The sequence below is a fragment of the Cannabis sativa genome, chromosome X (genome assembly GCF_029168945.1).
Source record: "Cannabis sativa cultivar Pink pepper isolate KNU-18-1 chromosome X, ASM2916894v1, whole genome shotgun sequence".
Classification (NCBI taxonomy): Eukaryota; Viridiplantae; Streptophyta; class Magnoliopsida; order Rosales; family Cannabaceae; genus Cannabis; species Cannabis sativa.
The window spans coordinates 10184986-10197012 of NC_083610.1; the positions used below are offsets into that span (position 1 = coordinate 10184986).

At 38.3% G+C, this 12027-nt stretch overlaps 1 protein-coding gene across 1 annotated transcript; it reads left to right on the forward strand.

Moving 5' to 3' along the window:
- The first annotated feature begins 2116 nt into the window (after positions 1–2116).
- LOC133032581 (uncharacterized) lies at positions 2117–3268 on the forward strand. The gene is made up of 2 exons (XM_061106574.1): positions 2117–2243; positions 2316–3268. The coding sequence occupies exon 2, from the start codon at positions 2318–2320 to the stop codon at positions 3092–3094; it is 777 nt and encodes a 258-aa protein (XP_060962557.1). The 5' UTR covers positions 2117–2243; positions 2316–2317; the 3' UTR covers positions 3095–3268.
- Positions 3269–12027: the final 8759 nt, after the last annotated feature.

Sequence of the window (12027 nt, forward strand, 5' to 3'; positions counted from 1 at the left end):
ACGTGTCACAATCCCAATAAATAAGGGATATGGGTATTTAAACGCTTTGATACAAATCAAATATCCCATTTTTCCCTCCTTTCTCTTAACTTCTCCCCAGTATATACACCCCAGAAAAAAGAAATTCATTCCAACTTTTCTGTCATTTTCCACAGAATTTTCATTCTCAGAAGTGATCGAGAACATCCGCAGGAATCGAAACTAAAGGTTAGCTTCTAAATCCCTGCATTTTCGAGTTTCTGTTTTTTTGGGGAAAATGTGCTTTCTTTCTGGTTTTGGGTGCTTATGGAAAACTCTTTTAGGAGGGTATGCTAGTGGGTATTTATGTGTTTTGGTTAATGATACTGGGTAATACTCATAGTGTAGGGCCTGTAAATTGACATAACCGCAAAAAACTGATCACTACTGATTCACGTCTTCGAATGCTCGCGGATATTCGGATGAACAATTTGAATACTCGCGAGGGTTCGGTTGAACAACTTGAATAATCGCATGTTTCCAAACTTATTTCTGTTTAACTGTTGATTAGACCTTTTAGGATCTTTTCGTGTCGCGGGCTGAGTGGTAAGAGTATTAACTGCCATTTCAAATGGTGGGTGTGTCACAGTATTCTAATGGCCATATACGCGATTATATGTCCCTTGAGATACTGTGATACGCCCAGCCATTTGTTGACGTGCGTTAATGCTCGAATGATCGTACTTTTTGGTTGGTAGGTTGTCTCGAAACGGTGGGTGTCTCCCAGTAACTTCAGGGTTATGCTCGAAAATGCATACTTCTTGAGTCACTGGGAAACGCCCAGCCGTTTCTGGAGGTATACCGCACAACCGAGGATGCGTGAATTACTCGCCCAAAGATAGTTACATTTCTTCTCGCATATCGATAGAAGGGTCAGTTTTCGCACAGAGTCTGACTTTCTTGCTGAATGCGACTTTTATAGTTTACTACGGGTGAGATCACTTATCTTTATTTTTTCACACATTCATCACGCTGAAAAGATCTTGTATCTTTCAGATGAGCGATCTATCGGATAGCCAGCAGCTCGGATCAGGAGGTCGCGCCTTTGACGGGGAATCGGACCAGGAGAGGGACAGTTTTCTCCCTACGGACATCTCCGAAATGGAGGCTGCGGAGATAGAGTTAGGTCCGATGTCTTCTGTGGAGATCGAGAAGATGGTACAGGAGCTTACTGAACCTGGGGCAATCGATATCCGAGATAGCGAATCCACAGTGTCAGCACGCGACTATCTCATCCGTACGAGGCAGGCTCCTGACATCGAGGTCGAGGAGGTGGAGGAGGGATGGACTACTCCAGCCCGCGAGTCAGGTGGGGAAGAAGAGGAAGCGGAAGGGAGCGGGACGGACTCGGTTGACGACTCCCAACTGAACGAGCCTTTCTCATGCGAAGACCTAGTCTCGAGAGTCGTAAAATCTGACTTCACCACTTTCGTGAGGTTAAATCTGTTGCGGCTTGCGTTTCAAAGTCCCAAACCCTCCCAGAGAGCGCATCTTCCGTTCACCAACCCTGCGATCATCCCCACAGAGGACGTGGTCATCTCAATACCCATTCTTCGATGTGGTGTATCAGTCCCATTTCATCCTTTCGTCGCAGCCATTCTTAGACGCTATGACGTATCGCCTTTTCAGCTAACACCCAACAGTTATCGCACTGTTCTAGCCTTTTATGCGATGTACATGGAGTACGCCCATAGAGCTCCGTCAGTAGAGGAATTTAGTTATTTTTATGATATAAAGAGCGTGGGCCTTCATAACGGCTTCTTTTGCTTTAGTAAATGGGCGACTTCTGAAATCAACGGGGTTGAGGGGATGGTTTCGATAATGGGTGACTGGAAGTCAAAATGGTTTTACGTTTTTAAGGTTCCTAGGATCAGAACCGACTTTAATCGCAGACCCAGTATGTCGCATATTTGTTGACTTAGATAAAGTTTGTTACTCTGTTTTTCGAGATCTTTTGCTAACTCGTTCTTTTGTTGTCATCGCAGATAGACCAGCTCGACCAACGCTTAGCGCTCATAAGAAGGGGGTAGCTGAAATTCTTGGGAGTCTTCCGGTACAAGATCGCGACTAGCGATTGCTGTGTACGACTGCTAAATTGCGAGAACACAAACTGATCCCCGAGAACGCGAGTCTTCAACGGGAGCCAGTATATAAAGAACCATCTGAGAGACAGCAGGAGCGGATAGATAAACGGCTTTCCAAGCAAACTCCTCGAGAAACTTCAGGTAACTCGTCCTTTTGCTATAACGTGATGGGTAGAGTCGTGATTTTTACTTATCTGTCCTTTATGCTTGTAGACATGACTTTCCTGAAGTCTGCCCCTGTCCTGAAGATCAAGCAAAAGGGTGGGACACCGGCATCTTCACCAGTCGTCGCCCAGAAGAGGAAGAGCGATGTGATGACTTCGCTCGCTGCAGATTCCTCCAAGAAGTTGGCCAAGACCACTCAGGATAAGGGGAAGAAGGTTGTCATTGATTCTCCGGTTCGCCCTCGCGACTTCCTGGCCATGCAGGAAAAATTACTGGCCGAGATTCCTTATGAGGAACTTGTTTCTCGATCTACTGAACTGGCCGTACAATCTGTGGCCTTGTTTATGAAAGCCGCGGCCACGCCTTCGAAGGAACTTGACTCGCTGAAGAGGCAGAACGCCCATTTTCAAGAAAACATAAAGAGGCTGAAGCAGGAGGTGGCCAAGATGGAGGAACTTCACAAGGAGCTCGAGGAAGTCAACCGGGCCAAAGAACAGTTGGAGCTCGAGCTCAAGAAGTCGCAGGACACAATCGCTGAGATGGCTCGCGACTTGGAGGCTGAGAAAGAGAGTGGGAAAAAACAGTATGATCAGGCTGTGTCTGATTACATTTATACTACTCTCTCCAAGGTCCCTGACTTCGACTTCTCGCTGCTTGGAGATGAAGCTGCTGAAATGGCTGAAGCCTTTCGCTCGATGTCTCCTACCCGGACTCAAGGCAACCTTCCAGATGAAATCGAGGGAGTGCAGGCTGAGGAGGTCGAGAATGAAGTTGTGAGCAAGATCGTGGATGAGGCTGCTCCTGATGAGACTACTCCCGCTGCTTGATTATTTTCTATCTTAGTTTCACTCTTTTTTTTTTTATATATGCGGTACACGGGTACTCGCACTTTTGTACTTAAAGAATTTTATCTTACTTTTTGGACAAATTTCTATCCTCGCGGGGATAGTATGCATTTTAATATTTACGCAGTACATGGGTACTTGCGATTTTATTTTCAACTTTGATCACAACTTGGTGTGACCGCGATTATATATATATATATGCGACTTTAATTACAAATTGGTGTAACAAAGTAGAAAAAACTTAACAGGCACTTTTATTCAAACAATCAGTAATACATGCGGGTATACATGCCCCTATACTTAGGAATTATGTTGAATAATAAATGTCTAAGTATAAGTACTCGAATCAAAGGACGCGAATATTACTGATAATAGAATTTCAAGCTCTCGCTATTCCATGCTCGTGGGATCGCGGTCCCATCGAGTGTTGCGAGTCGATAAGTGGCATCACCAATTTGATCTGTGATCATGTACGGTCCTTCCCAATTGTCTCCGAAGACTCCGTGGGATTGGACTTTGGTGTTTGGCATTACTTTTCTTAGGACCAGGTCCCCTACTCGCAGAGGTTTTATCTTAACTTTCGCTAAGTATTCTCCACTAAGTATTCTCCACTTACTTGACATACCACGATTTGAGAGTCGCTAAATGCTTGTAGGTATTCGACTTTCATCTCGAGGGCCAATTTCAGACCTGCGATTAAAGCCTCATACTCGGCCTCATTGTTAGATGCAGAGAATTCGAAACGTAGAGCAGCGTGTACCTTGAAATTGTTGGGACTGATTAACAATATCCCACTACCAGAACCTTCATTATTTGAGGCCCCATCGACATACAATGTCCATATGTCCTTGCCTGTCATGACGACGTCATTTCCACCGTCTACAACCGCTATCTCTGTTCTCGGTAGCTCAAGTATAAAATCCGCGAGGGCTTGCCCCTTGATCGCAGTTCTTGGTTTATACCTGATATCGAACTGACTCAATTCCACGGCCCACTTTAATATTCTCCCCGATGCCTCTGGCTTCGCTAAAACTTGCCTTAAGGGGAAGTTTGTCAGAACTTCAATGCTGTGAGCCTGGAAATAAGGTCGCAATTTTCTTGACGATATTATTAAGGCAAAGGCTAGTTTCTCCATCTGAGGGTAACGTGTCTCGGCGTCTAGTAATCGCTTACTGACGTAGTACACAGGGTGTTGATGTCCTTGGTCCTCGCGGACAAGTACCGAACTGACCGCATACTCGGAGACGGCTAAATAAATTGACAAGACCTCGCCGGGCAACGGTTTTGATAGAATTGGAGGTTGCCCCAGATGCGTCTTTAACGCCTGAAAAGCCTGCTCGCACTTCTCATCCCATTGGAACCTCTTGTTACCCTTCAAGATCTGAAAAAACTCTTTACACTTGTCAGAGGATCTGGATATGAAGCGGTTTAGAGCCGCGACTTTGCCTGTGAGGCTCTGAACCTCCTTTGGCTTAGTCGGTGATGGCATTTCTACCAACGCTTTAATCTTCGCAGGATTGGCTTCTATTCCTCGTTGATTTACCATAAAACCGAGGAACTTTCCGGAACCCACTCCAAAGACGCATTTTAAAGGGTTTAGACGCATCTTATATCTTCGCAATATGCCGAACATGGCTTGTAGGTGCGTGACATGATCCTTCGCATAGGAATGCGAGTATTCAAATAGGAATGCGAGAACAAACAACAAAGCTGGAAAAAATACAGAAGACAATGAAATATAGTGGTTCAGTCAGATTTTGTTCTGCTTAGTCCACTGTAGCAAGGGATTCGTAGGTGCATTTTCACGGTGGATCACCCCTTTATATACAAAGCAGGTGCCCAATCGGTTACATGAGGATCACATTTATTGTTAATCCATTATTTACACATTAAATTGTCATGATTAAACTCAGACAACGTTAACATTAATAAGTATATGACAGTTACTGAACTCATCAACGTATGCGTCCTTCGCATCTGCGAGTTGACCGTTCGTGTTCCGTCTGTTGAGTTCGTAGGGTCGCACGTACGTTTGGAACGTCTGCGTCCTTAGGTGATCGCTCGTTACAGACGTCGCATGCTGAAGTTGGTAGCATCTGGACATGCGAACTCACATTGGTCCGTTAGGGCTATTGGGTCATTGGGACCAAAACTGCATCATAGGGCATTGGCCTCTATACTAACCGCGGAGGTATAGAGGGAGGCAGTCGCACATGTTCTGACATATGCGAGTTGGGTCTACCCTGTATGATGAGGATTACGGTTATGCGGTGTGAATTAAGTCGCATCCGCGATACCTCGCTGGTTTTATCCTGGGCGAGGTCTAAACTTCGAGAAGCCTCTCCTGGACATTTCAGCCTTCACTGGAAGTCTGGATACACATGTCCTTCAAAGAGGGGTCTGGTCTCGAGTTTCTAGGTGAGAGAAATCTCACTATAACACCTGTTTTTCTCATATTGTTGCAATATTTTATTTATTAATAAAGTTTATTCTATTTTTCTATTCAGACAAATTGCAATTTCTGAGATTGAGCTTCATTTACTTTATCTTTCAACACAATTACCACATTATATCTATATGTTTGTATGTGTAAGTGTTTTTATTATTGATGCAAATTCTATAATATTTACAACTCTTCATAGAGTTATATTAAATAAACACTAGAAATTACTTCTATGTTTATTAATAATTGTTATTCCTAATACAATTATTAAGAATTTGTTTAATAAAAGGATCTTTTGATCTGATAGGGGTGGAGAAAAGTTAAGAAAACTATGCAGTTCAACGATCTTTTATATCTAATGAACTCTAGATTGTTTTTTAACTCCACAAAAATTCTATAACACTTAGAGAATCATGATCTTTACAACCTTTAGAGGTGGATCATAATCTCTATATACTTAGGGGTGGAGTTTATCCACACTACCCTATATGTATACACTTAGGGGTGGAGTTTACTCCATAATACCCTATGTAACACATATTTTCTTTAAACATGGTAGTAATATAATGACTTAGCTATTATTAATATAAATCCTTGATCTTGATTGTATGTTCCAATTCGTTTTACTGTTGTAGTAAAAATTGATACCTATAAAAGTTCTTTGATAATGTTTCACACTACCTTAATTGAGTGGGAGAATTTTAAAATTCTATACCCATCTTCATTAGGTTGATACTTGTGATAGGAACTTAAGAACACTACTGAAAAGCAAATCTAACCATTCATGTGGATAGATATAACTTATCAGAATTATGAGAATTAGATAATAGAACTCTAGTTCAGTCTATTCGAATGACTTGAACTATGAATTCTTAATCCTCATAAAATTTTATGGTGTCTTAATTTTGATTACTTAATCTCTAGCAAGTATTTTTCACTTCAAATACTAATATGCTATGTTGATGACTTAGTATTAAAAGAAACTTAATGTTTTGGACTAATACAATAAGTCACAACTAGATAACTCTGCAAACAATAAAGAGGTTAAAAGTATCATTTAACCAGACATCTGCTATTGAGTGGGAGCTATCTGAGATGTAATCCAATATGGAACATTAGAAGATATTCAAGAAAGATTTATGAAAGTGATCTATATGTTAGATATTAAGGAACTGTATATCAGTTATCCTTGTATCTTCACCAACTCATTCGAAATTATGAGATGGTGGTTACTTTGGGGGTGGAGGAATTATTCTATAATAATTCAAGCTCTACCAGAGAAGAATTATAACTTTGTAAATTCGAAATTACCAGAAAGTTATATTACTGAAGAAAAGTCTACACTGTATTATCTCAATTCCATATTTTAAAATATGAGAGATATGTCTTCTGTTCATTCAGATGTACTTTAAAACAGTAAAGGATTTCAGTATCCCTTGATGAGTAATGCATATAGTAAAGGATGTTTCATAAATGTTTTTATGAACTAGTTTCCAGAAGTTTGGGTGGATTCAAATATACTGCACTTGATCTAAAGATCAAGACATCAGATTGACTTATTTGCACACTTTGTTTTATGTTAGTGCAAGTGGGAGTTTGTTGGGTTTTATGCCCTAAATAAAACTCTTTACAATCTGATTAGTTATCAATATAAGAAATTTGAAGTGATTTATGTTTGCATGAATTTTACATGCTAATGGTTTAATATGTTTATTACATTTACACACAAAATCAGTTAAATCCAGATCATATGTTTATTCACAATTACAGTATCGTCAACACAGTGGAATGTGATTGTGATCATATGAATCAAAAGACTAAGTCCCTGTTTCATCAGTGTTTTGGATTTACACTAATGTGATAATCAGCGATGATGTGTACTTACACTTGGAGTAAGTGTTATGTTCTTTCCAGGACATTAGTAAAGTATACTAGTTTCGAATGTATGGAGTATACATTGGACTGGACCGATATTGCAACTTAGTTAAGATATTATAAATTTACCGTCATATCTTTCCAAGTCAATATCAGTAGTTGATCTTAAGATTAAAAGAATCTAAATCCTGATATGCTTAGGCTCAACTCGGGAGTACTATTCATGTTCTTTGATTTATTAGTTAAGCCTACTTTTGGATCAGGGTGATACGTATATTTTGGGAACATGATAGTATGATTGAGTGGGAGTGCTGAACATAAATATGGAATCTATAGCTTCTAATGGTGTATAGAAGTTAAGTAATGATTCCCTTCGAGCTTAGATAAATAGAAGTAAATGGATGAGCTCTTGTTTAAGTGACTAATTCTTAGATCACTAAACATCATTTACAGGTAGCTAAGTGTTTTAAGGGGCAAAATACGTTGAGGGGTGAGAACGGTAAAATTATCCCATCTCGATGTAAATCATCTATATAGAGGATCTTTGATCACAATAAGATTATAACAATGGTTAAATGAGATAGCATATCTATATCGTGGAACATATAATATGCTCTATATAAGTCTGAGAGTGCAATTCTAAGTTCTAAGAGTGGATTCAACGAAGAATTAATAAGTAGGAATTTACTTAGTAAATTCGGTTCACTTATTGGAAGCTCAGCATATAGATCCATGGTCCCCATTCTAGTTGAGAATATACTGCTTGTAAGACTCAATAATTGATTTGTGATTAATCAATTATAATTCTAAAGTTAGACTATGTCTAATTTGTGAATTTTCACTAAGTAGGGGCGAAACTGTAAAGAAAAGGGATTCTAGGTTTATTTATTTATTAATAGACTTTATATGTCTAATTAATAATTAAATTAAATGACAATATTATTTAATAATCTATTTTAGTTATTAAATAATTAGTTTTGGCATTTAAATGGTTAGAATTGAAAAATTGGCATTTTTGAGAAAATAGAAATAAAATTTGTGAAAACTGCAAAACCAAGTGGGGCCCATTACACACACCATGGTCGGCCACTTAAAGTGGATTTTCAAATTGATATTTTCATTATTTTAATGCCAAATAATTCCTAACCTGAACCTAGTAGTTGCCTATAAATAGAAAGTGATAGCTCAGTCAAATCACATGTTTTGAATAACCTTTTCTGTCAAAAAATTCTCTCTTCAGAAAAACTGAGCTTTCCCTTTCTCTTCTTTGGCCGAAATCACTCTCTCTCTTTTCTTCTTCTAAAATTTCGAACCATAGTGATAGAGTAAGTGCCCACACACAGCAAGTGGTAACTCAATCATAGATTGGAAGACTGTGAAGGATCACACACAAAGAGAAGGACATTCCGGCTCAGATCTTGATAATACTCTGCGACAGAAAGGATACAAGGGTTAGAGATCTGAGTGGAAGGAGACATTAATTCCGATGCATCAATGTAAGGTTTTCTTAACTTTATATGTGTTTATTTTATCGTTTTAGAAAGTTCATATTTAGGGTGTTAAACAACATACTTGTGAGTAGATCTAAGTTCCTGGTAAAATAATTCTCAACAGAATCCCATGAACACTGCAGATGTAGTGAGTCATGTCACCACAACAGGCGCCACAAGTCTAGCCTCTCTCTTGGTGGAGCTATAGTGACCTGCCAGGTCCTACAGGCCTTGGCCTGCAGATCCTGTAGGCCTTGACCTGACAGATGCTGCAGACCATGGGTGGCCAGAGCTCCCCTGTTGTTGCGATATTTAGCATACATAAATCAATTCAATTACTAGAAAATTACCTAATATGATTCTATGTTCTTTTAAGTATAAAATAAAAATTAGTCAAGAATGTAATATCACCAAGCACATTGAGTTTCGAAAAAAATAAATAAACTTTTCAAATCATGCTGCCTACCTACTTTCAAATTGACTCACATTAAGCAAATTGACTGACAACAATAAAAAACTAAAAATTGAAAATTAAAAGACATAAAACTTAAAAACTCAAAATAAAAATTAAGTCACTCCTCCCCCAAACTAAAGTGACACGTTGTCCCCAATGTGAAATTAAAGAAAAAGGAAAGGAAACTTACCTGGGTGCCACATTAATAAGCGGTTGACGCCCATAATAAGCATCATGCAAGACAACTTGAAAATTGTTATTGTACTTGCCTTCAAGCTTGGCAAGCGATGAGTTTGAACCAAAGTTAGCACCAACAACATAAGACTTTGGATGATGTGCTTGGGGAGAAGCCTTTCGTAGCTCGCAGAGGATATAATATGGTGTTGATGAAATATATGGATTCAGTGGTTGTTTATTTGTCAATATCATTGATGAAGTCGAATAAATGATGCCATGTTCTTCCTCATCCTCCAATGTCACAGTATTTACACTTTCATCTAACAACCTTTCTTCTTGTTGCTCACTCTCCACTTGGCTATCCATAACCTTGCTTGTGATTTCATGTTCAATGAGTTCCTCTTCACAAGGATCTTGATCTTCAATTGTAGGCTCATTATCTTCCTTGTATTCAACTAATGACCCTTCTTCATTGTAGCAATAACTCTCATAACTTTCATTATTGGAGTTATTACATTCTGAATCATGAGCCACTGAATTATCACATAAGGATCTCACCATGTCTGTTAAGCGATTAATCTCTCCTGGAAGTGATTGCATAAGTGCTAGTAGTTGCTCCTCTTCTTCAGATTGTTGGGATGAATTTGGGCAATAAGGTGGGTATTGGTGACTCCAACCCTGAAGTGATGGATCCCAATGCCAGTCGTAATCAAAATCTGCCATGTTATTCAACAGATTTATTACATCATAGCCTCTCATTAATAGAGGTGCTCCAGTTGCCTCTGCTCCATAATCAACCCAGCTTCTTGTTTCATTATTAAGTCCATTATAAAAGAGCCACGTAAAACACCCACTTGAGAAAGTGGGATAACATCTCTCTCCATACTCTTTAAATCTCCTCCAAGCAGAATAGAATGGTTCATTGTGTTGTTGGACAAAATCCTCAAGATATAGCATCTGGATTTATCTTGCAGGTCAAGCTCATCAATAAAACATTAGTAAAATAAAAAAAATAAAATAAAACTAAATTAGTACTAAAAAGATAAAAATTAGAAACAAAAAAAAAAACTAATACTAAAACTAAAAAGAAAAAGAAAAACCAAATTAGAACAAAATTTAATTTTTAATAATATTAACTATCACTCCCCGGCAACGGCGCTAAAAACTTGTTGCGATATTTAGCATACATAAATCAATTCAATTACTAGAAAATTACCTAATATGATTCTATGTTCTTTTAAGTATAAAATAAAAATTAGTCAAGAATGTAATATCACCAAGCACATGGATTTTCGAAAAAAATAAATAAACTTTTCAAATCATGCTGCCTACCTACTTTCAAATTGACTCACATTAAGCAAATTGACTCACAACAATTAAAAACTAAAAATTAAAAATTAAAAGACATAAAACTTAAAAACTCAAAATAAAAATTAATCATATTAAACCATAAACAATGTTAAACAATATCCATCTAACCCTAATTAAAGTGTTTAGCTACACATGTTCATTGAAGCACAAATACGCATATTAACTGATAGAAAAGAGATGAAAAATAGAGAAGAGAAGAAAAGAAGAATGCTGAAAATCCTGAGCAGTATGTCTCCAGTATTGCAGTTGATCTCTCTACTCTGTATCTGAACTCTCACTTTTTTTTTTCTCTCTAAAATTGCTTGCTGAAATCAACTCCCTTCTTCCATTTATATAGGCATTGAAGGCCTAAAAAGATGGAAAAAACGCACATGTTTAAATTCCAATTCGAATTTAATTTTTTGGGAAACCTCAAACGAGATATTTTTTCTGCTGCGTCGACTGATAGTATTTTGGTCATAACTCTCTCGATATTGCTTGGAATTGGACGATTAAAGATGTTCCGGAAAGATAAAAGAGAGATATAGAACTTTTATGTTTCGACCTTTTCCAAAATCTAATCAAAACATCGTCGAATTCAGGCTTGAAGTTTCGGCTTTATTTCCTTGCACAATTTTCTCTATTTTAAATATCATGATATTTTTATCTTTTTCCCATCTTTTTCTCTGATATTTTTCTAATCTTCTTCTATTTTAAATCTGCAAAAATAAAAGATTCATAGCGTAAAAATGCTCCAAACACGATTAAAACTAAATTAAAAATATACTAAAATTAATCTAAAATTAATACTAAAAATAACCTAACACCTGTAAGTCTATGGGCGGCCAGGATTACTTGGCAGGACTTTATAGTGGCCAGACTGATACAGGTATCCCGGTGGATCCAAGTGGCAGGCTCCTGCCTCCAAGGGAGGATCCTCCACAGGCGTCTCCAACTGAAGGAAGAATCCTTGGGAGAAGATCTCAAGTTAGCCAAACTTAGAGAGGTCGTCTGCCAATCCATCCTAATTGAAGAACCACGCGCTGCTGACTGCAATGTATTCGCTCAATAGATATGTGAATTCCTTAGAGAGCCACACATTGTTGATTGTGATGTGCTCGCTCAG